Here is a 27,879-nt window from a genome sequence, read left to right on the forward strand (position 1 = left end):
TCATAAATGTAAAAACAGTGTGGGAACTTTATAACGTTACGTTACCGATTATAATAATTTATTCGTAAAGGCAGTAGAGCAAAACCATCAAAACAACGATTCAAGCCGGAACTATAATGAGACCGGCCATTGACTTGGCGTCAGGTGCATTCATGAATATTCTGAATTTCAATATTATTATGTTGGACTTTGTGCGATGTAATGCTATCGTTAGTTAGGTTTTAAATGTTAATTAGTTGCGGAGCGTTATGGCTGCTGCTATGGGGTTCGTTTATGTCGTGCCCAAACTTGAGTTCACACGAGAACTTTCTCCGAAGTGCGCGTGCGCCGAGCACCAATTAGAATCATAATTGAAATATGTGCGATATGAAGACCACTCAGCCCTTTCATTAGCTAATAAACGCTGATTATGTTTGTTCATATTTGCTGTTGTCGCTCGCTTAAAGTTAGTGCATTCGTTTGAATTGTATGTTCTTGGTTTTGAGATCACTCTCTCTCGTTGTTCAGTGGTAGAGAATCCCTCTCTCGACCCAAGTTTCGAATTAATCTGGGGAGCTTCGCAAAAAAATGCAAATTCCTCAGGGCGTCACAAAGGTATTGGAAGCCGTGTCCACAAACAATAACCTTTCTGTGACAAACCCAAAACATCTATTTATTTATTTATTTATTTGAACACCAATAAGATTACATTGAGGCTTCACAAAAGTAGCTATAAAAAATGACACTTGTTAAATGCAAACTTAATTATAGGTGAAAACATCATGCGTTAGAGACTAAAGCAACAGCAATTAGGGGTTAAAAACTGAAAATATTTAATATGCTGTAAAGAAGTCCCTATGCTTGTTCAAATCGGTGAGATTTGTCCAAGCATGTGAACTTGTATTTACGTAAACTAAGGAAAAAAATATCAACATTAACATTATTGGACCTAGACAGGGCATTGTATTGATTAAACATTCTATTTAAAGGGGAAAACAGACCTAGATTTGATTTGGAGCTCCTGGTCGCAAACAAGTTGTATCGGGATATCCTAGGCAACTTATAGGGAACGTTTAGATTAACTTTTGAGAGCAGGTTAGGGCAGTCAAAAGCACCGTTGACCAATTTTTATAAAAACGAATTATCAAGCACACAGCGGCGTTCCTGAAGAGTATTTAACTTGAAGTAACGTAATCTATCTTGAAAAATCATGAAAAATGCATCCGTAGACCGTAGACCTTTTTTCAGGCAACTATTAGGCAGAAATTACAGTTTAAAAATAACAATTTTTGTTTCTCTCAAAGGAAGACCTCTTATTTATTTCTTCAATGGTAATGAAGTTATTTTTAGCCAAGAAAGCCACCGGTGCGTAATTTAAATGATGATTGTCATTTCGTTACTCAACCTTTAAATTAAAGTTTTAGTAAGCGTCTAGCGTTGATTAAGACCCAGACGTCTTAATATCTAAACGCAGCTTGATCTTAGGAATCTAGCATTTCCTGGTGGGAGTAAGCTGTACGCAATATGAGTTTCTTTGTTCTTATTTACCTTGTTTGTTTATGTAGTAGTTCTAAGGTACTCGTAGTTTGTCAAATATGGTAAAGATAAACCTCATAATGACGAGCTCGAAAAAAACAAGTGGAATCCATTAAAATAATGCATGATAATTTAAGGAATCCAGATACTGTTACCATAAAGAGCTGCACTCGGCTTTGTCGCCCGCTAATTCCTATTTCCTCATTACGTGGACGGTTCCCCGCCTGCGAGCTGCGCTTGCTTCGCCCATTCAATACCTCACCCCCCTGCGCAGCGATCCACAATACTCCAAGCCTTTCCTCTCCCCGCACTGCTCCCGTTCATCCGCTGAGCGAAATTGTCGCGAGTGCACTCAGCCGCAGAGTGTTATGATTTATTGTCCAATTATTGTACTCTCGTCCGCACAACACAAATAGAACATTTGGTATTATATCCCCTTGTTATCTTACGACAATTTCAATCAGAGTTTCCGTAGATTGTTGATGTTTTGCCTTTATCATTGAAAGTTACTAAGGTGAGCTCCACTAACTATTATTTCCGTAGATTGTTGACTCTACGTTTTGCGTTTACCATTGAAAATCACTAAGGTGATCCCAACCATTTATTAGAAGATTCTTAAGCGCAACTAAGTATACACTTGTAACTGCTAAGTGTTGGCAACCTTGAAATCTATTGAAGATGCAGCGGCAAAATAAATGCTTTACATGCAAGGAAATAACGGTGCAGTCCATATAGTTTGTAAAAACGTTTTCAACATATTCACTAAATGATAAATACTTAGCAGCTTATAGAAGATACTATTTTAGGATCGTTTGCCGCGATGACCTCTACACAGCTCGCGGTTCATGAATGGGCTAACTGGGTTGATCTATATCGGCTTCGGTCTGTATATTTAGCGATAACAAAATGAGCAACGGCCATTGAAGTCGCCTGGTAGAGGCCAGCACGGCACACTAGACAAAATGGAGAAGAGAGCCCTTGAGGCGTCGGGAGTGCGGGCGGGCGCGGTGTGGGCCCCAATTTGCTGCATTATCCAATTGCCGGAGACAACCAGTTGGCGTGGGCCAGCTCGTGACCTGCTCACATATTTTGGAGTTGTTTGACTTACATTTATTTACGACATATGTTTTCCTTGTTAAAAGAAGACATCACGAGCTAATTTCGTTGTGGATGGTTCAAACCCAGAAAGTTCATATTGCCTTGTCCATCACAAGAGAAAAGTCAACTTATAGAACATACAAAGCAGGTATAGATAACGTCGTTATACTGACGTTTACGCAGTGGTCTTCAAGCACCTGTTTACCGTCAATTGCTAGTAAACCACCTCCTTCGTGTCGAATCGTATCTTAATGGATTAATGGGACAAGATAGTATCAGAGTCACCATAATCGTAGTTCCTATCACGTTAGCTCTGTATAACGTCTATGTTATACACGTGGGCATAAATCATAATTATAGAATTTAACTGTGCGTTTGATTTATGATCACGATATAAACAGATGATGAGGTCGCGTAAAATCAGCATATAATGTAGCAGACACCCCATGTTATCAGGGGTCACGACCGTTAGAAAAACAGCAATATTGCTCGATTCTTATCGTCCTCTGGCGCCAACTTACAAACCTAAAAATAAATAAATTAATTTAAATAAAAAATGCAATTGTTTTCCCACGTATGTATCACTGACAAAATGTAGAGTCGAACGGTTTCAGTCAAGGGTCAAAATATTAAGATATTATTGTGTATATTTTTGTGGGTTAATTTTGACACTGATAATATGATATACATATTATTGGAAAATAAACGTACTTATCGTTATTAGTGATAGCTTTTGCCCGCGGTTTCGCCCGCGTGAAATTCAGTTTGTCACAATTCGTTATCATAAATCGTGCAGGAGTTTATGGGTTAAAATGAAACAAACATACATCCATTATAATAGTAGGATAACTTGCTACAAAAAAACATGACTGAATTATCAGTATGGTTTCATCATCATTATTGATTTCAATCTTTCTAACCTGCCTATCTTACATAGAAGTTTAAGGTGACGAACTTTGTCGGATATTCTTAAGCTTTGTAAGCATTAGGAAAGTGAATTCCATAATCTGAACGTTAACTGAGAAGTACACACATTCTTCCTGTTGCATGACGAATCTTATGTATATTAATGCTATTAGATAACAAACATAGCCGGTTAACACATAGCAATTAACAAGCAAATTATCCGTGAGTGCTTTCACAGCGCCCTGCATCCGCTGCGCTCCCAATTGGACTTCCGAGCTGTTTCCGAAATCGCTCCACGACCGACGCCATTAATGACCCTACAGGGAGAGCTATTGTTTTGTTATTATTACGGCACGAGACAGGATGCTGGCTAATTAGCCACTAATTTACTTAGCCGCTTTAATAGCTCCCTGTTATTAGGACATTCCGTTTATTTTCTATTGAGAGCAATAGGGCTTGACATTGGATGTACGTACAAACTTTTTAATGGTAGGCGCAATAGATTTTTTTTCGGTCGGATTTTTTACAATTAAGAGTCTTCTTTGTACTAATTAATAACATTATTATTCCAAGAAAGTAAGTAAAGGAATCGTGTAGGTAAGAACTACGATAATTTCAAAGTTTGAAAACAATATCTGACTTAAGTGGTACAAGTAGTACGAGTAGTGGCAGTTAGCAAGTTCAAAGTTTACGTACAACATGTCAAAGGGACCAATATGGCCGTAATATGAATTGACAAGTATACATGCTGAATGAGTCCGTCCGACAGAACTATAAATTGTTCATGAGGCCCAGGGCGCGGGGCGTGGTGTTGTGACAGCCATGGCGGAAGAGGCGCGTTAGCGGCTGCGCCGGCGCACTCCGCCTGATCGGATGCAGGCGTGCTTTTAAAGAGCCACTTGTTAATTTACCGGAAAAGAGGCCTCAAAACCATTTTGTTAAATTGATATTTTATTTGGATGCCACTTTAAAACTTCCCATAAAACAAAACAGAGCCTATTCTAGCCACCGCTGAACTTTTGAATGCCCCGATTCTGATCTTAGTTTTCACATTTCACCTGTCTACACAAGGCGTTTTGCTAAGCTCCATTAAAATACATAATAAACAGATATATTTTGTGAAACGTTTAAACTTTGAACCCACTTGCTTGCCGGGTGACTGCTCTGACCACTGTGCTATGGATGACATTAGCGAAACCCGTTATTTTCAACTGTATCATGCTGGAATGTATCTTAAGAGGCACGTATTAACGTATTGTTGTCAAATACCTGCCTATTATAATCAAATGCGTTTTTTTAAACTAGCAGTCATTGACTTAGTTAATAGGCCGGTGGTCCCTGACGTCAGGCCAGATCTCGCTGGGCGATTGCAGTGCGTGGGTCAGCCCGCGACCCGCAATTGGCTCGCCGAAACAGACGCACAGATCGCGGCGCCCGCGCACACTCATCGCGCGTTAATTGTTCCGCGCGTTTTAATTGTCATGAATCGCCAGACGAGCGACCTGCATGCATCAGAATTTCATGCTTCCTGTATACAAAGCAAAAGCATTGCGAAAACATAAACAAATGTTTTCGGAGCTAATGAATAAAGTAAAGTAGGTTAATTTTCATCAGCAAAGTCAAATACCTAAGTACACCTTCCTAATAATTTACCATTTGTTATGTTTCGATTCGTAAAGTTACATTTTGCACGTAGCAAAGCGAAGCATTGTCTTTGAAATTTGAATCGAAAATGTTATGTAGGTACTATTTTGTCTACCCAACTATGCTACTCCTAAAATTGAGAGCAAACTAATGAATGATACTGTAATATGATTCGGACGTTTGTACGACTAATTATAACTAATCTATTTATCTACGAAACAATAAATAAGTAATTTGAATGGTAGCTCAGTTCGTTGATAACTTCATAATTGAGGTGAGGGACACCCACTGTGTAGCTAATTGAATTTATCTAATAATTCACATTTCAACACGCAATAATATACTTGTTTAATTTCGTCACGCAGGACAGTTACCAAATTGATATCGAGAAAAATTAAGGGTCAATTGGTCATATTGAATGATGATCAATTGTTTTTCTACAGTTTGTTAAATTTTATTATTACGTAAATTTTTATGTAAGTTTAGTATGTGCAATTAAATAATTATCCTAATCAACATGTAAATAGTCATAAATTAAGGTGCTCTACCTACAATTAGGTAGATAAGAATCGTTTCCCACGCAAGAAAGTGAATTGCCTATCTTGGGTGGGTGTCCAAAACTATTCCACCTTACTTCGTCCAAAACTATTCCACCTTACTTCCGCCGTCTTGCCGCAAACCTGCCACCCCGTAAAGGTCGCCAGCCGACCGTAAAAGTCCGTTACTACTCATTAACGTAAGCACACACGTATGTCTTATCTTTTCTTCAAAGCACTATCACTCCTCGGGCATTAGTTTAACAATATTTGTATAAACATGACCGTGATTTTTATTACAATAATATTAGGTTTCATACTTACAAATTGCTTTTAAAACTCCTGAAACGTAGCATTTTCAGTAAGATTTCTTCACAGTAGGATGTAGAATCCCAGTCAAATTGTCCCTGTTTGTATTATGGCAAACTTTCTCACGCAAAAAATGACAAGAACCAGAACCAGTGATACACGAAGCTCTCAAGATCGGCACAGATTCTGGCGCTTGGCTCTCGTTGTTTACACGTAAACACGCGATGAGCTTGCACGTGTTCCGCGTAAACAACTCACACTCCTGCGCATACTTAAATTACGAAACATTTTAAACGGTTCCTAATAAACAGAAAGTTGTTTGATTCCGTTTTGGAACGGGTCATCAAAATAAGTGTGTTGGATAAGATTGAATTTTTGTTTTACATGAGAATATTACATTGATAGCCATGATAATCAAGTATACAAAACCTAACGAGTAACCTAGGAAAGACACCTCTATATGGATAGGACTTAGGTTTATTATAGGAATCTAAACAACTAATTAAAATTCGACTAACTTTGGTACTTACTTATTTTATAATATGTAATTTCTGAATAATACAAATAAATAAGTAGATATTAGACTTACAAATTGCTTTATTTGATTAACTGTTCAGTCCGTGTCATGGAAGTTAAATATGGTGGCGTTAAAATTTTGGAAGTATCAAAATAATAGGTAAAGTGAGTGGTGGCTATTTAATTGCATTAGAGCCCGCACCATTTGCCGCTAATTGATGTAAATCACCCAGGATACAAATGCTTCGCGCCTATCTTGTCATCACTAAGTTAATATTAGTTTTTATAATGAATGACACAGACAGACAGCTCTTAAACTGTGATCAAATCTACATTGGTTTAACTTTAGTTTCATTTTTCACTTGTTTTTCCATCTACACCAATATTAGAAACGATGAACTTTGATGAAAATTGACAATACTATATGCTTCCAAATGAATGCTTACACTTGGGTTATAAATAGTAAGGCTACTTTCGCTTTATCGAGCAAAATCAAATTATAAAGATACAATCCTTATTCAGCCATGTTTGTAACCCTTTCCACCCTAATATTCACATCATGTTACGCTCTATTGTCCAATTATAATGGTTTTCACGCTTCAGTCATCTAACAAATACTTTTTATTGTTCCCAGTGTGCGGTTGGGTGCAGTCTTTGGAGAGAAGGATTGGAAAATTCATGTCAAGCGGCATGCGTGAGTATCCATGGCATTTGTTGTGTTTTCTTTTCATAGAAATTACGTCCTGAAAAAAGTTGTTATGATCTAATTCCTGATTATTTCTTACAGAATGTTACATCCGAATCCTCGTTTTCGCGGGAACTGTATTGTGTTATGGGATGCAATGAGGCTCTTAATACATACTTTCAAAAGTTAAGAGGTAAGGAGACCATTTCTATGACTCTACACTTTACGTATCTTTATCGTGAAGTTCTAATTTCTGCTTGGCCTAAAGGCTGAGGGAGCGAATGCCATGCATTACGTTTGCTTTTGTTCTATGTGCAATTTATTATGTTTTAAAATAAATAAGCAAGTTCAAATGAAACGTACTTGATCAAACTTTTATCTCCAAGAGTTGATTGGAACCCCGCCTGCGCCGGCACTGGTGGCTGACAGCCTGACGGCGACCTCGCTGTCCCTAGTGTGGGAAGCGCCCACGCTGGGCAACCTGAGCTGCCTGGTCCAATGGCGGTACGAGGAACTGCCCGGCACGTGGCAATACTACTCCAACACCAGCCACTCCGACCGGTCCATCATCCACGTGGAAAACTTGCGCCCCTATACTAAGTACAGGGTATGTAGTTTATGTACTCGTATTTATCTACTTAATTGAATTATTGATATTTTACATGGTGTTAAGGGTAAAAGTAATGGGAGAAAAGTCACAAAAGGAAGCAAAAACCCTTATTTTTGATGAAACTAACTTTTGTAGCCCGCGTAGCGTGCGCCCAGTTAGTTTGTGATGAAATTACAATAATTTCGCTTTACATCAAAACAGCACAAGCTAGAAAATCTGGTTTAGTTATTCTTAATCGAAACTATTCATTCATAACTAACCTTCTAGCTTTGTATTAATATTAAATATACTGACGTCCATGTTTTTCCAGTTCCGTGTAGCAATCTTCCTATCGGGCCGAGGTGGGACAGGCGAGCCGGTGTACTCAGCGCCGTCAGTGGTAATCTCCACTCTGGAAAGCGGGACGCCCAGCTCGGCACCGCAATCGCTAAGAGCCGCCGCACCTGATGCCAGCCGCGTGTCCATCTCCTGGGAGCCCGGGCCCTTTCCCAACGGCCCGCTCATATCCTACGTGCTGCGATTGACTGACACTCAGCCGAATACTATTGACGCCTTGGAGGTAAGTTTCATGGCTAAGGTCTAACTCAGAGGACATTAAGCCTTCAATAGGCAGTGGGAATATAGTTCCTACTATAGTTTGAACCTTATTCGCATATTTTAATGTCCAAAAACAATGAAAATTTTGATTATGTTATGACTGTTAAAGGGATAAGAGATAAAAAGATTATGAGACATTTAGAGGCTCCTTAAGAGCAAAATGACGATTTGTAAGAACTTATTTATTAGTCTAAACAAATAAAGAAATTTTGACTTTGACTTTGTTAAGTTGTCAGGTCCGATAGTTTTACATCACGCAGTTAGAGCGGTTCAATCAATAAATTGTTAGTTAATTGAGTTCATGACCTGATGGCCTTCCTTTGCCATACAAATGAGAAAGTCGCGTTTTGACTGCTCATAAAAGTAAATTGACAAGGGTGTCCACTACCCTATTAACCTAGCAGTTATCAAACGTTAACGCGATGATGACATTTAATAGCGTAGGTTTACATTTAATCGCTTCATTTCAGGACATGCCAGCATCAAACAATACGTTGTTCTACATGTTTCAAAACTTAGCACCAGCTCGGGAGTACGAAGTCGCCGTTTCGATGCGCAATGCCGTGGGCGAGGGACCAAGGGCTTTCGTTAAAGTATCCACGCCGCCGCTGCCCACGCGTGAGTGCATTCATTCAATAAACAAACCTATTTATTTGCATGTAGATCGCATCGTGGGTGCTGATATGCAAACCATTTGTCTGTTATTACATATAGTGCAATCTTTCAGCTGCACCCAGCCAACAACCTATTCTAATTGTGGGTGGAGAGCAAAACGTCTTAGCAGCGCCCGCAAATGATATGCTCTCCGATCCTATTGAGCTATACAGTACTCCATCCGTTAATGACACGATTACTGGTATGTAAATCAAGAAAATTGATATTGTTTCTTTTAAAAAAGAAAATGAGAGTACAAAAATAATATTCTATTTCAGGTGTTGGTTTGGATATCTCAAGCGACTCGTTATTCGTCTCTGTTTCCAATGGTTACGTATATCGAAGTACTTTATCAAAAAAAGGCAATACTGAAATTATTATCAGCCCAACTTCTTCCCATCCTTTAGACTTGTCTGTGGACTGGTTAAACCGCCATTTGTATGTGCTCGGCGTTGTACATTCTACGAGCAATTTGACTTCAATTGATCAATGGGAGATTATACGTCGTGATTTTGATGGCAAGAATCCGGTAGTTGCTTATTCAGGTTTTAATTCACGTCCAATTCATTTTGAAGTAGATGCGTATAATGGGTAAGCACAATGTCCTACTTTACAAACACAATTTGCAAAAGCAACCCAAATCTTTACCAAAAATCACTTTTAGGTACTTATTTTGGGCGCTTCGTGGTGGAGATCGTGGTGGTTTATACAGGCTCGACTTGGCTAACATTTCAAACGGAGTTCGTCACGATTCACCCCCAGAGCTGATAGTAAGAGATGCTCATCTCGGTGCTTTTACTGTGGACCACGCGGAATTCAGGCTCCTTGTTGCCCATCTTAAGAAAAATACTGTGCTGGCAGTTTCACTTGATGGGTATGTTTATGGAAAGTAGAACTTGATAAATAATCTTTTTATTTAGTTATCTTTAGGTAAGTAACTATGTTTTTATATTGCAGGCGTGAAGTGACAGACTTTCGAAGCAACATTCAAACACCAATGTTTCTCTCGACTCGCTCAATAGCATACGCAGGTGGACTTTTCTACTGGACAAATGGTGGAGAGATGTTGACCGAAGAATATCATGCTGAAAGTGATAGTTACTTTCATAACGAGTACCCTTTAGCATACAATTCCAAGTTAATAGCAACGCGTCAAGTATTGGTAGCGCTTAGAAGCTGTCAACCAATACCAGTTCCTGTGAATCCACCGATTGGAGTACAAAGTGTGATGGGCATAAGCCGGGCAAAAGTGGCGTGGTCTCCACCACACTTGCTAGGACATCAAGGAAGCGGAGCGTGGCAGCAATGGACGTACCATCTTCAACTAATACACTCACCCTCTGGAGATACCATTGACATGTAATGTGTTTCGAAGATATAATTTTTTTATTTTTACCCATTTTCTAAATACCAAGCACTTCATCTTAAACTTTTAATTTGATTTCAGTAAAAACATCAGTGATTCTGGATACATTGTTGAAAACTTGGAACAAGACGCTGAATACACGATTAGAGTAGCAGCTATTACACCATCTGGATCAGGTAATCACTGAAGAAGTGTGAAGATTAACAAGTTCTGTTATTAATAACGAATTTTTGATCATACTACTACTTGTATTTATTGTATTTTTTCAGGTCCATGGTCTTCCGGATTTGTAGGTAAAACCTTAGCGTCTTCACCAACAAACCTTCACAGCACATTATTATGGTCCGGTCCCGATGGACTACTACAGACTGATCTTAGCGGCGATAATTTGCAAACGTTGATACACGGGTATGTAATATACCTAATCACGCATCGCTCACTCAAGTCTATGAATTAGTTCAACATATTAATCAAATACCGTTATCTAGGGGGCATCTCAGAGAACTACACATAACTGATATCTCTTGGTACCGGGACAAGCTCTACCTAGTAACTAATGCTTCGACCGTCATGTGGTACAACACTACATCTCACGCCAGAGGTTTGATGCCCAATATGGACAATGTTGGGAGTTTGGCAGTCGATTGGGTTGGGAAGAAAATTTACTGGTCAAACCCTAAGCAACAGTTGGTAAGATACTTAAATTAAATATTACTTTAAGGTAGAGTCAACTGAATTTCTACAATAATGAAAATATTTTTGTAGATAACTCGAGGTAATTTTGACGGTGGCAACAGAGAACCAGTGCCAATAGTAACAGTAGCAAAAGAACTGACAATAGACTCTCTTGGAGCGTATATTTACTGGAACACAGGCCACGCCGTTGAGGCTGCGAAGCTGAATGGAGAGAACAAGATGGTTTACTATCCGGCGCAATTATTTAGTGGGAAGCAAGGTGCGAACGAAAATAATACATGAAACTACATAATATTATAATCCTCTGTTGTTCGTTTGTTAAAAACATGTTTTCTTTCTAGTGATGGGATTGACGGCTGATTTAGAAAATAAATGGCTTTACTGGTTGGTTCGAAGTTACGATGGATCTGAATTGCACCGTGCGCCTAGTGCAGACCTCATCGCACATGGCGTCACTGAGGTTTGTAAGCTGAATGAAACTACTAATTTCCTGTGAGCCTCTCGAGCTAAGCTAATAGATACATGAGCTTTTAGCGCGTAATTTTTCACCTTCATGTTTACCTTGTCAGACGGGTTAGGGAGGTCTGATGTTTGAAAGAAAAATAAAAAAAATGTAATTGCTTTCTTACGATTGAGTCTACTTACTGTAATCACACGGCTAACATCCATCTGGCTACAGTGGGGAGTGTAGGCCAAGCATTCTCTTAGCCTATGCAGTGGACTCACAAAACACCTTATTAATAAAAGTTACACCCTAGTTGAACTCTGGTTTAAATTGTCATCTACTTACTAAATAAAAATAAGTCGGGTTTTCCTTCCTGACGCTATAACTCCAGAACGCACGAACCGATTTCCACGGTTTTGCATTCGTTGGAAAGGTCTCGGGCTCCGTGAGGTTTATAGCAAAGAAAATTCAGGAAAAATTTACAAACGAAATTCCACGCGGGCGAAGCCGCGGGCGGAAAGCTAGTTTAGTATGAAAATGACATTTTAATCCAGTGTTCATCCTACGTGTAACTTTTTATTATTAAGGGGGTAAATGACCAAGTATCGAAATATAAAGTAAATTAATAAATAAATAAAAATAACACTTATTTCAACAACACACGTACGATGCCAGTACGTGTTTACCTCCACTGCTTTGACGTCGTCTGTTCTGTACCTTGCAGATATCCGGGACCCTAGTGACCCGTCTAGCCGGGACAGCGACCCTGGGTCCGCTGTGCTACTTCAGCGAGCGGCTGGTGTGGGTGCAGGACGCGTCGCGAGCAGTGGTGTCCGACCTCGAGGGAAAGTACACGGCGGCGCTGGTGCCCAGGGTGCATGTGATCGCAGTCAGGGACCCCACGCTGCATGCTAACAGCGGTATGATGGGCAATTTTGTGTTTATAGTTACCGAATTTTATAATGACACATTATTACACATTCACTTTCGTGAATTTTACCAAGTTGTTTCATTCTTAAAGGCTAGTATCTCAGATTACTATTATAATAAGTTACTTTAGTACCTATTACGAAACAATGCTCAAAAGATTATTAAACCTGTGCATAGATTAGGTATGTTTTTATTATGCTCTATAATCGAGTTTTAGAGTCATTTCGTAAAATGGACATAATTTTTTTGTAAATAAATATTCCGTAACATACATTAACAGACTGATAATTAGACCGGTTACACAATGCATTATAGTAGTCAAGATAATTATGGATCAACTTTAGAAATCTTTTTAGCTCAACTTTTCCCCATTTCAATCAGGAAATCTTGTCCGCAGAGTCCCTAATAGCCATCCCAGAGACGATCGACGCGTCTTCCATCGTGGTAGCGGGCGAGTGGGACTCGTTCAACGTGACGTGGGCACCGGCGCGGCGCGTCAACGTCAACAACAGCCGCGTCTACTATGACGTCAGCCTCAACTTCCCGGGCCAGCACAAGATCGAGGTAGGAATTAATAACTGATAGATTTTCCTGATGAACTTGAAGATGCTTTATTATATTTGTGCCCTTCACACTAGGGTAGGCTGCTTGTCACGATGATGCATGAATTTTAAGTTGTATAAATAGAGCCAACATCGCTTTGAATACGCGGAAATTACGTTATGATACTTGACAAACTGAGCACTGTATATTTATTTACAACTTAGCATATTTTCCGTCCAATAAAAAACCCACCTAAACACTGACTTTATTTGTCATTCTGAGAGCATGTGAGATGAACTTTCAGTCTCACCTCACAGCGTATTACTCTACTTCGAATTTAAAACCTATTATTACCAAGCAGAGACTGTAATTGTAACTCTAAAGACAACATCGCAAGATGAAACCCCTAAAAAGACCTCCGATTCCAGCGTACAGTGGAAGTGCCATGGGTGGAGGTCTCCCAACGGATCGTGGCTCCGTACAGTGCGTTGCAAGTGTCTGTGCGCGCGCACACAGCGTGGGGCGGTGGTGCACCAGCGAGGGCCCTTGAGCACTCGCCGCAAGCGCCGCCCGCCGCGCCTCGATCGCCGCGGCTTTATATTCAACCTGCTACCAGGTAAGATAAACTTCCTAACATAAAGGCCCATTCCAACATAGGTACAGTGAAAGTTCTTGAAGGGCAGGAAAGTTCTTGAGTGGCGACCAAACTGCCGGAAGACGTAGCGTGGGCAGGCCTCCCACTTGGTGGACCGACGATCTGGTGAAGGCCGCGGGAGGTGCCTGGATGCGAGCGGCGCAGAACCGGTCTTTGTGGAAATCCTTGGGAGAGGCCTTTGTCCAGCAGTGGACGTCTTTCGGCTGAAACGAACGAACTAACGAACAGTGAAAGTGCCGTTGGTGGAGGTTTCCCAACGGACCGTGGCTCCGTACAGTGCGTTGCAAGTACCAGTGCGCGCGCATACAGCCTGGGGCGGCGGTGCGCCGGCGCGGGCCCTCGCGCATTCGCCGCAAGCGCCGCACGCCGCGCCTCGATCGCCGCGGCTTTATATTCAACCTGCTACCAGGTAAGATGAACTTACTAACATAAAGGATTAAAGCCCCTTTCCAGTGTAGGTACAGTGAAAGTGACGTGGGTGGAGGTTTCCCAAAGGACCGTGGCTCTATATACAGCCTGCTACCAGGTAAGATTAACTCTCTAACTAAGATATAAGCCCATCCCAGTGCATTGCAGTGTAATTGCCGTGGGTGGAGGTCTCGGACCGTGGCTCCGTACAGTGCGTTGCAAGTGTCAGTGCGCGCGCACACAGCCTGGGGCGGCGGTGCGCCGTCGCGGGCCCTCGCGCACTCGCCGCAAGCGCCGCCCGCCGCGGCTTTATATTCAACCTGCTACCAGGTAAGATGAACTTACTAACATAAAGGATTAAAGCCCCTTTCCAGTGTAGGTACAGTGAAAGTGACGTGGGTGGAGGTTTCCCAAAGGACCGTGGCTCCGTACAGCGCGTTGCAAGTGTCACAGACACTTGCAACGCGCTCATACAGCCTAGGTGCGCACTCGCATCAAGTGGACGGCGGCCTTTGAAAATAATTTCATGTAGTGTAGGTTTCGTAGCGTACGTGCTACGAGCTACGGATCTACGAGAAGCTTCACTGACTCGAAACTGTGCTACGTAGCAATTGTAGAGAAAGTTTCAATTCTTGCGAAATAAAGTTCATAAATTAACGTTTAACTTTATAGTACACCTCGTCTGCTTCGACCTTCGCGTTCGAAAAAGAACGGAACGTTATTTTTGAGCTTCTTATTTCGATTGCAGCGGTGGTTCCCTCTCCGCAATATTCCGCTGGGATCCCCCGGCGCGCGCTAACGGCTTGATCCGTGGATACGAAGCCCAATGTTGGACACAGCCATCGTCCGGCCGCGCCCCGGAACCAGCGGGGAAGCCCTCCGCCTGTGCCGATGCCCGCCTCTCACCGACGCATACGCAACTCATGCTTAAGGACCTCGAAAACGCGTCGTCTTATTTCTTCCAGGCAAGTTAAACTTATTTGCAATGTTAAATATTTGTTTAGGTATAATAGGGCAGTTGACACCTGCGGTAGACACCATTAAGCAATCAATTCTGAGACACAAGTGAAAAAAAATCTGAATATTCTGGCGCTGTAAACCCAACTGTTAAATCGGTTTTGCCTCTAATCTAACCGGGCAAAATCTTGTCTTTTCCATGCAAAATATCAAAAAATGTGTGTTAATTGTGAATGAAGTATCAACTAAAGCCTGCTCACTTATATTACTGTCGCGCTCGCACACTCACTGCGGGCGCGCGTCGCACAGTCGCGACAGAAATATAATTACGCGCGAGCGATAAGGATGGGTAGCTTGGGGTCATTGGACAAAATTCTACGTGCTCACGGACCAGACTATATTTATTTATTTTATTTATTTATTAGGTCTACCAACATTGTTACATTACAACATGTACACTTAAAAATTACAATTATGAACAAAGTTACAATGCAACAACAATTATAGGCTGACACAACATGCAATATAGATTCAATGCAGTTTGTTCCGAACCGTTCCATGCACACATAAAAAAACACTTAATCGTATCAATAATAGTAGATTTTGATTTAAACATGACTTATCTTATAAGTAGGTACCTACTTACTTACTACAAAAATGCAAAATAAGTTTCATTTACTAAAAAAAAAGAAACAAAAAACGGTTACCATAGCTCAATCTGACACAAACAGTTGAGATAGTATCATGTTACTTATTAGTAATATTGTAATTGTTTCGTATAGGTACGCGCCTACACTGATGCAGGCTTCGGACAATACTCTGAAGTGGTCTCATCATCATCAGACGAAATTAACCCCGTACCAAAAGTTATAGTATCGTCGCAAGAATCGATCAGAATAGTGGACTTGGATTCAGGGGAGAGCGAAACGATTCCGAAAAGTATGGGTATACCTATAGACTTTGCAGTCTCTATCGAAGAAAATATCGTATACTGGGTTAACAACTTGGAAGAAATATTTTCGTCCAGGATTAATGGGAGTGGTCATTATAAGGTAGGAGAAAATTCTGATGATCCACGACTATTGGTATATATTTTTTTTAGAATAATCAGTTATAAATTATTGTTATTATTTGGTATGTTTAGCTAACATCAATTAATGGTTCTGCTACGAGCATTACTCTGGACTGGGTCGGGCGATCTGTATACTGGGCGCAACTGGAAATGACGTCGGCCGAGTCCTACATCGTTTATAAAGCTGATCTGGGTATTCCAAACACACGACCTCCGATCTCTCGTGTGTTCTCTAGGAGACAACCAATTTACAGTTTACAGGTTGCTCCTTTGAACAGGTAAATAAAAAACCTTCACTATTTTTTAACTAAAACTAAAATATTTATCTACTACTGTTACAATAACAGTTTTATTTAACTCACAGGACACTGTACTGGTATGAAGAAAGCAGTCACCCAGGTCTGGGTACCATTATGACATCTAAATTAAACGGATCTAATATTAGAAGTTTCTTCAATAATACTTTGAAAACCAACGGTACACTGAAAGATTGCAACTGCCCCGAAAATCCTCAAGTTGCCAAGTCATTCATAGTCGATATGACGACCAGCTATCAAGAACTTTACTGGATAGATCCTTGGGTACACCAGATTCTCGCAGCTGACATGAATGGTTGCAAATGTAGAGTCGTCGTTGATGCCACAGAAAAGAAAAAATACGGCTTTACACCAATGTCAATAACAGTAGATAGCAAATACGTGTACTGGTTCAATTCGACCGAGAAAGAAATATTTTACGCAATAAAAAACAAGAAACAAAAGCTGGAGCATGCGAAAACGTCACACGGCTACAAGATTATGGCGCTAGATCCAGCTAATCAACCTTATCCTCCGAGGCAATGTTTGTTTCCTAAATCTCAGAACCTGCAACCGAAAGTTCTATCAAATTCGGCAAACAGTATCACACTCCAGATGCCAAAGGTTCATAAACCACAGCAATCACAATGCCGTAACTTAGAATATGAAATGCCTGCCACAGAATACACGATATACCACTACTTACAAGTGCCAGACATTATTACAAACTGCGATAGAGACACTTGTTCGTACATCACTACTACGAGATCTGATGTTATTCTAAATGAACTGAAACCTTTCACCAACTACTCTGTGATGCTGGAAGCAACAAATTACTACGCAAAACTTCACGAAATTAAACCACTTATCGGAGCATCTTTGATACTTCAGACAGCAGCAGAAGGTACTTTTCATTTTAATGAGGTATTTTTTAGGCCAATCTATTAAATAACTAACGCTTTCTTTCATTTATTTTGTAGCTCCAACTGCACCAAAGAATGTGACTGCAATACCTATAAGCCCAGTACAAGCTCGCGTTGAATGGATTCCTGACCATGGACTGAAATATGAAGTGCATTGGCGGACTAACGACTCCACTACCCTTCCGCATAGACTCAAAGGTAAGCGCGTTGAAAATGTACTTAACTTTCCTAAGTCTTGTCTATCCCTTCACTGCTATGGCCTCTTTTAAGAAATTTTCAATTGATTTTACGCTGGAAACCAGCGTCGCGTCTTCTACCTACGAGTATCTTCCAATTCACATAATATTTCTATTCCCAGCTATACCAATATTTGTTCAGTCCAATGTAACAGACAAAACCCGTAGTAAGTTAAATGTTTGTACGTGGATGGCAGCACGTCATATTCGAGGTGGTTACTTAACTATACGTTTTTTGGCAGAGCACAGTACGTTCGAAGTACCAGAGCCGCGGCAGGGCAGCGTGGTGGTGTCTCGACTAGCGGCCGGCACGCGCTATGCAGTGTGGGTGCGCGCGCGCTCTCCGCATAGTGCGCAGGCGGCCGACAGCGCACCCTTAGCTATGCGCACCTACCCCGCGCCGCCGCCGCTGCGCCGCGCCATGCCCTCGCCTACCCGCCTCCGTGTGGCTTGGACGCCGCCGACTACCTACAGCATCTATAGGTGAGACACAGTGCGCAGGCGGCCGACAGCGCACCCTTAGCTATGCGCACCTACCCCGCGCCGCCGCCGCTGCGCCGCGCCATGCCCTCACCCACGCGTCTACGTGTGGCTTGGACGCCGCCGACTACCTACAGTATTTATAGGTAAGTCGTCTTTATTGCTAAGATGTAGCAGTAATAGGGATGTTTCTTGGGTCAAAAAGCAAGAGTTTTAATTAGTCCGTCAGTTAACTTATCCAAAAATACTCTACACGTATTTTTCACTTTCTCAAACTAATGAAAATTTAAAGAGATAAAGCGCGCCAAAGTTCATAAGAAGAGGCCCGTGACGTCAATGCTTGCATAAAAGTGCCGCACGTTGTGACGTAGTTCGGAACTTCAACGCACCATAACTATGTAATTATTTGTTAGATTGACAAATAAAAATATATGTGTCCAATATTTTTTGATATTAAACATGACGGACTAAAAAAATTTTTTTAGGAAACTAGCCTATTCTCCGAGTCCAATGGACCGGGCTATGCATTAAACCCACGAAAATTGGGGAAATTTGGACTACTGTATTTGCGCTCACTAGTTAGCGCCCCTGACGAGTGCCAGGACCTTACTCTACGTTACTAGCGTTCATCAGTTGGCAACACTATCTTAGCTAACTAATAGCAATAAGTGACTCCTGTAGATTAAAATCCCCTTAATGTACTGTCGGCAACAGTGTTAACTGCCCATTGCCGGTCATGTCGTCTAGTTCTATCGCAAATAATCACCATTTGATGAGAGCGAGAGCAAAAACGTAAATAGGTAGTTAACACTGTGGCCGTACAGTGGTACTAACTGGTGAGCCCAAATACGGGGTACCGTATCCTTGATTAATTTGTGATAGATTTTCTAGCTATTGTAGTATCAGTTTGTGGTCTAACCTACCACAGGTCCTAGAACCGAATCTTTTGGACAGGCAAAGCAACGTTTTAAACAATATCTGACTTTAATATCACTCCCCAGATACAAAGTGGAGTACACAGAAGCGAACACGGCCAATGGCACGTGGCGCGACTGCGTGGCGCGCGGCGACGAGTGGCTGGCCAGCGGCCTGCGCCCGCGCACGGCCTACCGCTTCCGTCTGCGCCTGCAGTACCTTCGCGACGCGCCGCCCTACTACTGGCCGGCTGACGACCGCTTCACCTTCGAGACGCTCGGTTAGTGATGTGACAGCCCAAAATAGTCCAGTAGACCTAGCCTCACCACAAGGCATGGATACGGCCTACCGCTTCCGTCTGCGTCTGCAGTACCTTCGCGACGCGCCGCCCTACTACTGGCCGGCTGACCACCGCTTCACCTTCGAGACGCTCGGTTAGTGATATGACAGCCCATCATAGTCCAGTAGACCTAGCCTCACCTCAAGGCATGAACACGGCCTACCTACCGTCTGCGCCTGCAGTACCTTCGCGACGCGCCGCCCTACTACTGACCGGCCGACGACCGATTCACATTTGAGACGCTCGGTTAGTGATATGACAGCCCAAAATAGTCCAGTAGACCTAGCCTCACCTCAAGACATGGACACGGCCTACCGCTTCCGTCTGCGTCTGCAGTACCTTCGCGACGCGCCGCCCTACTACTGGCCGGCTGACCACCGCTTCACCTTCGAGACGCTCGGTTAGTGATATGACAGCCCATCATAGTCCAGTAGACCTAGCCTCACCTCAAGGCATGAACACGGCCTACCTACCGTCTGCGCCTGCAGTACCTTCGCGACGCGCCGCCCTACTACTGACCGGCCGACGACCGATTCACATTTGAGACGCTCGGTTAGTGATATGACAGCCCAAAATAGTCCAGTAGACCTAGCCTCACCTCAAGACATGGACACGGCCTACCGCTTCCGTCTGCGTCTGCAGTACCTTCGCGACGCGCCGCTCTACTACTGGCCGGCTGACGACCGCTTCACCTTCGAGACGCTCGGTTAGTGATGTGACAGCCCAAAATAGTCCAGTAGACCTAAGCCCCACCTCAAGGCATGGACACGGCCTACCTACCGTCTGCGCCTGCAGTATCTTCGCGACGCGCCACCCTACTACTGGCCGGCCGACGACCGCTTCACGTTCGAGACGCTCGGTTAGTGCTGTTTTGTCTACTGATAGTCCACTAGACGTAATATAAAGACAAACCCGAATTTCTCATCCATATTATACTGTAGATCATTCCACCATCGAGAACTGGCACATCCTATACGTTTGCCAAAACATAGTTATCTCCACTCGAGAACTCGTCTACTGCACCATTTATAGGTTCTGGAACAAATGAGTTTCATTTATTTATTTATTTATTTGTAATAGGTATACAAACAGTTTACAGTCTGGGCTTCATCGTAAAGAAAAAGTGTTAATTACATACTGGACCTTTAGGCTTCATTTGTTTACTTAGGCTTTAACGTGCTACATTTTTTTAACTTTGCCTATATCTTTGGTTCAGACTTTTATTAAGTTTATGATTATGTTTTCTTCAGATTCCAAGCATTAAAATTGAGCTCTCTAACTCATATTTTTCAGACTTTGTGTTCAGCAAACATTACTTGTAATATTATTTTAGGCGACGTTCCCGGCCCTCCCGGGGCACTGCGAGTGGAAGCCGTGGGAGAGAGGGTGCTGCGAGCCTGGTGGTCGGAGCCCGACACACGGGGTGCACCGATCACTATGTACAGGGTTTGGGGCAGACCGCAACACAGGTAAAAACATAGATACTTACTTACCCAATTTAACATTCTTTACATGTGTGTCCAATCCAATAGTTTCGTATACATTTTCTTTCATCTACTCATTTCAGAGTCAATTACGTGAACGTGACTAACAATGTAAGCGAACTGTTACTCAGCTTACCTTCTGATATGCCCAAAGAAATGAAACTTCAAATTCTTCAAGAAGGCCTCGAATTGCTACATAACGGAACAGGTAAACTCCATATTTTTAAGCAAATCAATAATTTACTTGGAAGAATATAATATCATAGGTGCATGCAATTTCACAGTGCAGAACTTATATAATTTCATCAATCATTTTGTATTCTTCTACCTAATCAAGGTCAAATCCGGCTCGAAAGACCAAAAGTAACAAATTACCTTAACGTCCTGTTTTTTCTAGACATGACTGTAATTTTTCGCTCATACACGTAATGGCTGATAGGCACAACGGAAATGTCGGGAGGCTAAGGCGGTTTTCACACTGCGCCGCGCTCGCCGCGGATTTTCATATAAAAAATCACGCGCGCGGACGCGTGGTCAGTGTGAAGTGCCGCGCGTGTTTTCTATACAAACTGAGGTACTTGCATACAATGATTAAATCGGTCGCCCCGGTCACACTGCGCCGCGCTCCGCGGCGCAGTGTGATAACCGCCTAAGATTTTTGAAGACATTAAAAGATTGTATTATTCCGCACAGATACATATTGGCTGATAGGCGCAGGCGAAGTGTCTGAGGGCTACATAGCGCGGGTACAGGCTCGTAATAGTTACGGCTGGGGCGCGCTGTCGGCCGGCGCCGAGCTCGACGCCGCGCCGCTGGCACACGCGGCGCGCCCGCACCCCGCCGCGCTGGCCGTGGCCGTGGCCGTGCTGGCTGCGCTTGTACTGGCTGTAGGCGCCGCCGTGTTCTACAGTGAGTACGCTGTGTTACTGGTATAGTGTCAGAGGATACATGTGACCATATAGAGACGGCTGGAGCTCGCTCAACGCCGCGCTGGCAGTGGCCGTGGCCGTGCTGGCTGCGCTCGTACTGGCTGTAGGCGCCGCCGTGTTCTACAGTGAGTACGCTGTGCTAGTGGTCTAGTGTGGGAGGCTACATACAACAGCTGCGGCTGGGGCGCGCTGTCGGCCGGCGCCGAGCTCGACGCCGCGCTGGCCGTGGCCGTGGCCGTGCTGGCTGCGCTCGTGCTGGCTGTAGGCGCCGCCGTGTTCTACAGTGAGTATGCTGTGTTACTGGTCTAGTGTCGGAGGCTACATACAACAGCTGCGGCTGGGGCGCGCTGTCGGCCGGCGCCGAGCTCGACGCCGCACCGCTGGCACATACGGTGCGGTGCTGGCTGCTCTTGTACTGGCTGCAGGCGCCGCCGTGTTCTACAGTGAGTATGATGTGCTAGTGGTCTAGTATCAGAGAATACATGTGACCATATAGAGACGGCTGGAGCTCGCTCAACGCCACGCTGGCAGTGGCCGTGACCGTGCTGGCTGCGCTCGTACTGGCTGTAGGCGCCGCCGTGTTCTACAGTGAGTACGCTGTGTTACTGGTCTAGTGTCGGAGGCTACATACAACTGGCTTAGTGTTACTGGTCTAGTATCAGAGGATACATGTGACCATATAGAGACGGCTGGAGCTCGCTCAACGCCGCGCTGGCAGTGGCCGTGACCGTGCTGGCTGCGCTTGTACTGGCTGCAGGCGCCGCCGTGTTCTACAGTGAGTATGTTGTCCTAGTGGTCTAGTGTCGGAGGCTACATACAACAGCTGCGGCTGGGGCGCGCTGTCGGCCGGCGCCGAGCTCGACGCCGCGCCGCTGGCACATGCGGTGCGGTGCTAGCTACTCTTGTACTGGCTGTAGGCGCCGCCGTGTTCTACAGTGAGTACGCTGTGCTAGTGGTCTAGTGTCGGAGGCTACATACAACAGCTGCGGCTGGAGCGCGCTGTCGGCCGGCGCCGAGCTCGACGCCGCACCGCTGGCACACGCGGTGCGGTGCTGGCTGTAGGCGCCGCCGTGTTCTACAGTGAGTACGCTGTGTTACTGATCTAGTATCAGAGGATACATGTGGCCATATAGAGACGGCTGGAGCTCGCTCAACGCCGCGCTGGCAGTGGCCGTGGCCGTGCTGGCTGCGCTCGTGCTGGCTGCAGGCGCCGCCGTGTTCTACAGTGAGTATGATGCCCTAGTGGTCTAGTGTCGGAGGCTACATACAACAGCTGCCGCTGGGGCGCGCTGTCGGCCGGCGCCGAGCTCGACGCCGCGCCGCTGGCACATGCGGTGCGGTGCTGGCTGCTCTTGTACTGGCTGTAGGCGCCGCTGTGTTCTACAGTAAGTATGGGCTAGTGGTCTAGTGTCGGAGGCTACATACAACAGCTGCGGCTGGGGCGCGCTGTCGGCCGGCGCCGAGCTCGACGCCGCGCTGGCTGTGGCCGTGGCCGTGCTGGCCGCGCTCGTACTGGCTGTAGGCGCCGCCGTGTTCTACAGTGAGTATGCAGTGTTAATGGTATAGTATCAGAGGATACATGTGGCCATATAGAGACGGCTGGAGCTCGTTCAATGCCACGCTGGCAGTGGCCGTGGCCGTGCTGGCTACTCTTGTACTGGCTGTAGGCGCTGCTGTGTTCTACAATGAGTATCTACAGGCCCTTGTCCAGCAGTGGACATCATTTGGCTGAAACGATGATGCCGTTCTAGTGGTTTAGTAACGGAGACTACACGCAACAGCTACGGCTGGGGCACGCTGTCGGTCGCAATCCGCTGCGCTGGCAGTAGCCGTGGCAGTACTGGCTGCCCTTGTACTAGTTGCAGGCGCTCGTGCTACAGGACCCTTCCCACCTCTCGTTTCCACCGCTGCAACTCCTGTGTAGCCAGGATTTACAGCTTGACCGCCAATAAAAACCCAACCAGTTAATGTCAAGTTAGTCCCAACTGCCTAAGTATCGTGCTAGTGGTCTAGTGTTGGAGGCTACATGCAACTGGCCGTGCTGGCCGCCTTGTTGGCTTCTTGCTGACTGGGGACGGGGAGCTACCGTGTTCTACAGTATAACGTCGTGCTATACAGAGATCTAGTGTCGGAGGCTATGTGGCCGCGTGCAAGCAACAATTGCTAAGGAAATTTTTTTTTTTTTTTTTTAATTTACATAAATGACCTCCCGAAAATATTAAGTGACAAATGTGTATTATTTGCAGATGACATTTCTTTATTATTACCTTGCACAAATAGCCAAAATCTTAATTTTAAACTCAATGACATTTTTAATAAAATTAGTGACTGGATGATTGACCACAACTTAGAAATTAACTATAAAAAAACAAAATTAATGCAATTTAGACCCCACCAAAAACTCCCCCTTGACATTGAATTTTCATTTAATAACATAAAAATAGAATGCGTGGACACATTTACTCTTTTAGGGCTGAATATAGACACACACGTAAATTGGAAAGCTCATATACAAAATGTAAAAACGAAATTATCTTCCTTTATCTACGCGCTAAGAGAACTAAAGAAAACAACGGACAAAAAATCAGCTTTAACTGCGTATTATGCCTACGCGTACGGATGGTTGCGATACGGAGTAATCATGTGGGGTAATAGCACACACGTAAATGATCTGTTTATACTCCAAAAGAAATGCGTCCGCATTATAGAAAATATTGACGAATCTGTTAGTTGCAAAGATTACTTTAAAAAACACAAGTTATTAACCCTTACTTCGATTTATATATTTGAAATTTGCAAATTCGTAAGGAAATACCCAGCGTTCACTACGAAGATCGTGGACCAAACACACCGTCGTTATCCTACACGATACAAGAACAACCTAGCATTACCACAATCCAAGTTAACACTACACACTAAAGGGCCACTTATTATGTCAATAAAAATTTACAATCACCTACCTGAACACCTAAAAGCTGAAACAAATAGCAGGACATTTGAAAATAGATTAAGGAATATACTTAATCAGAAAACTTATTATAATTTGAAAGAATTTTTAGACGATAAGTTTTTGACATGATTTAACATTTTGACATGATTTTACATTTTTGACATTATTTAATTTATACACATATTTATTTATATTTATTTTGAAAATTTCTTGACATTTAAGGATTTTTAGGTTATTATTTATTAATGTTGACCTGAATAATAAATTAGTAGGACCTAACTGCTTACCACTTGATATTTAACATGACATTTCAACACTTGACAATAATTAGCATGACATTTTAACAATATTTTTCCATTTTTAATAATTCATTAATTCTAACTTTATTTTATAATTATCGAAACGTTTAATAATGACATTTCCACCAAACTCAATTTGTACATTAATTTCTTTTGACTAGTAAGATCGTCGTTCTGTCTCCTTCCTAAAGTTGCTGTGCCCTAACTGGGTCCACATTGTATAACTGCCTAAATTGTAAGACCTATAAATGTGAATGCTAATGTGGTTAGGCAATAAAAGTATTAAGTAAGTATTAAGTAAAGAATGAAATAAAATACATTTATTTGGCACACTAGAACAACAAATTACAGAAATTAATACGTTAAAAAACAAATATATAAATTTTTGACATAGAACAAATTGCAATATGAACGACGATATGCCAAATAGGCTTCCTGTCTGCATAATGCCGCAGTGCATAGCACCACGACGTTTGGTTTTCAGTGGTCGACTGGCTAGCTGCGTCGTAAAAATTTACAACTCTATGCATGTCATATGAAGACGGCACGTCGTAGTTGAATATAGCTAAAGGACACTGAACCTATTGTATGAATTCAGAGTATACATTCTTTAATTTGTTCACAGCATACAACAATCGTTCGAAGAAGAAAGCCGCAATAGAAATGCAAATCCAGAACATCGTACCCAGAAGAGGTCCAGATGTTGAATTAGCTACGCTCCGACAGCTACCGATACGACACTCCACGAATATTCTTTATAACCAGGTAATAAAATAATTAATATTAGCATGCAATAACAATCAACATTATATTACATTTTACTAGCTCATAAAATATGACGTAAATTAAATACAACTGTAGGTACTACTGGTACTACAGATAACCTTTTATTATATCTTACGCAGGGGACCTCTTGCGTAAATTCATAAAATCAATATAATTTGTACATCATTATAGAAGACATTTCCCAGTCAAAACAATAAATAAGTAGGAAGGGTAAATTATTGTTAAAGTGTCAGTAACGGGTCCAAAAACTGTAAGAAATAGTAAAAGCCAATATATTTTATGGAAGTTGAAAGAATCTCGAGGCCAATAAGATAATAACTGAATCATTCCGTTTTCGAAATAGCTTATCCAGCTTTCAGCTTTTCTTATCGTAGCCACAGCTTTGGCGTATCTAGGGTTATTTTTCAGGGAGGCCTGGACCCTGACATATCATAATACAGGGGGGAAATTATTACCGAATGTTGATGATGATGAAATGAATCTTTTTTCTAAAGCAGGGCGTGCTCTGCCCTTCGGATGCGGAGCTGGCAAGTCTTCCGCACATCCGCCGCGAGCAGATCACGCTTACAAACTTTTTGGGCTCCGGCGCCTTCGGGGAGGTGTTTGAAGGTGTCGCGCGGCAGATCAATGGGGCCACGGCTGACACCAAGGTTGCAGTCAAGGTAAGTCTTAATACTTATACTCTTGAAGTAGTTATCTAATGGAGGTGTGGGCCATGACTTAGCGCTTCGGCCAATTACGATCTTTTGTGCATTCTCTTTTCCTCGTCAAAATTCCTACTGTAAAAAAATATATTTCTTGAATGAAAGGGGGCTCCAACAAACAAGCTCCTGTACGGGATATACTCAGAAGATACATCCTCTAACCAGCGTGTTGCATTTATTATTTAATAGATTATAATAGGTGTGATTTTACAATGTAAATTAAGTAAGTACGTAAGTATTAACGTCAGTAAGTAACGCCCGTATTCACAAACATTACTATGAGGTCTCACACACACGAACCAATCACAGAGCTCACGAACCATTGAACGCTGTGCGTTCGATTTGCTGCTTCACTTAAGCAAGCAAAGCATCGTTTGTGAATACGGGCGTAAGTATCGTTGTCGATAAACCGACGCGTAGTCGCTTTCATATTGGAATTTTGCATCATCTGGGTCAGCTCTAAAGTATTCATTATACTTACTGTTATCCATACCTAATGCTAGTTATAATATTATATTCTAGACCAGTCTTTCCCAAAGTGGGCGATAACGCCCCCTTGTGGGCGCTGCAGGCTTAAAGGGGGGCGGTAAGAGACCCAGAAAAAAAATCGGGACGTTGTGTAGGCTTGGGAGGCGTCATCTACACGAGCTCGACTCTTGACTAAAAAATGGGGGGCGCTATAAAATAATTTATTCTCAAAGTGGGCAGTAGACTAAATAAGTTTGGGAACCACTGTTCTAGACTCTGCGAAAAGGCGCGACCGAGCAAGAGAAGACGGAGTTCCTGAAAGAAGCGGCGCTGATGTCGAACTTCAAGCACGAGCACATCCTGCGGCTGCTGGGCGTCTGCCTCGACAACGACCCGCACTACATCGTCATGGAACTCATGGAGGCCGGCGACCTGCTCAGCTATTTGAGGAAAAAGCGCGCCAACTTGGTAAGGAATTTATGAAGTACCTAGTAGTCGACCTTTCATGTGTACTTAGTCGATGTAACTGTTCCGTTCATTACCAAAATTTATGCTGCTTGAGGGATGATCCCGGTCATAATGGCAAAATATATTTGGGACACAACTTTGAGACACTACAGACAGGATCTGCCGCCCCTTGCACAAATTGCACTTTTTGGTCGAATCGGAAATCGAAACCGTCATAACTCCATACAAAAAAGGCCTTTCTACCATTTTTCGACTGGTTTGAGATTATAATTAGCACTTTGTTATTTGTTGTAGACCATAGATGAGAGAGTAAACTCTATGGCGTTTCCATCCCGTTTTGTAGACCCTCAGAAGTTTGTAACATTAAAAAAAAAAATAACAATCCTTTATTTTCAGACAAAAGCAGTCCATAGTTTGGTTAGTAACAATTTGAACTTAGAGACTATATTTATTAGTAAC

At 42.9% G+C, this 27,879-nt stretch overlaps 1 protein-coding gene across 1 annotated transcript in view; it reads left to right on the plus strand.

Moving 5' to 3' along the window:
- Positions 1-27,879, plus strand: part of sev (receptor protein-tyrosine kinase sevenless) — a 53,309-nt gene that overhangs the window by 9,254 nt on the left and 16,176 nt on the right. The window contains exons 3-32 of the mRNA XM_028310729.1: positions 7,159-7,218; positions 7,312-7,402; positions 7,596-7,816; positions 8,130-8,378; positions 8,887-9,034; positions 9,144-9,272; positions 9,349-9,661; positions 9,735-9,944; positions 10,028-10,429; positions 10,518-10,612; positions 10,706-10,844; positions 10,925-11,126; positions 11,202-11,391; positions 11,474-11,592; positions 12,302-12,497; positions 12,905-13,071; positions 13,479-13,666; positions 14,862-15,078; positions 15,853-16,122; positions 16,215-16,420; positions 16,507-17,342; positions 17,419-17,559; positions 17,840-18,080; positions 19,079-19,272; positions 20,666-20,801; positions 20,900-21,024; positions 21,510-21,725; positions 25,620-25,759; positions 26,278-26,442; positions 27,226-27,420. Coding sequence (XP_028166530.1) covers positions 7,159-7,218; positions 7,312-7,402; positions 7,596-7,816; positions 8,130-8,378; positions 8,887-9,034; positions 9,144-9,272; positions 9,349-9,661; positions 9,735-9,944; positions 10,028-10,429; positions 10,518-10,612; positions 10,706-10,844; positions 10,925-11,126; positions 11,202-11,391; positions 11,474-11,592; positions 12,302-12,497; positions 12,905-13,071; positions 13,479-13,666; positions 14,862-15,078; positions 15,853-16,122; positions 16,215-16,420; positions 16,507-17,342; positions 17,419-17,559; positions 17,840-18,080; positions 19,079-19,272; positions 20,666-20,801; positions 20,900-21,024; positions 21,510-21,725; positions 25,620-25,759; positions 26,278-26,442; positions 27,226-27,420 — 6,201 coding nt within the window. The remainder of the gene's footprint in view (positions 1-7,158; positions 7,219-7,311; positions 7,403-7,595; positions 7,817-8,129; positions 8,379-8,886; positions 9,035-9,143; positions 9,273-9,348; positions 9,662-9,734; positions 9,945-10,027; positions 10,430-10,517; positions 10,613-10,705; positions 10,845-10,924; positions 11,127-11,201; positions 11,392-11,473; positions 11,593-12,301; positions 12,498-12,904; positions 13,072-13,478; positions 13,667-14,861; positions 15,079-15,852; positions 16,123-16,214; positions 16,421-16,506; positions 17,343-17,418; positions 17,560-17,839; positions 18,081-19,078; positions 19,273-20,665; positions 20,802-20,899; positions 21,025-21,509; positions 21,726-25,619; positions 25,760-26,277; positions 26,443-27,225; positions 27,421-27,879) is intronic.

The sequence above is a fragment of the Ostrinia furnacalis genome, unplaced genomic scaffold (assembly GCF_004193835.3).
Source record: "Ostrinia furnacalis isolate ACB-3 unplaced genomic scaffold, ASM419383v2 OfSCF3063, whole genome shotgun sequence".
NCBI lineage: Eukaryota > Metazoa > Arthropoda > Insecta > Lepidoptera > Crambidae > Ostrinia > Ostrinia furnacalis.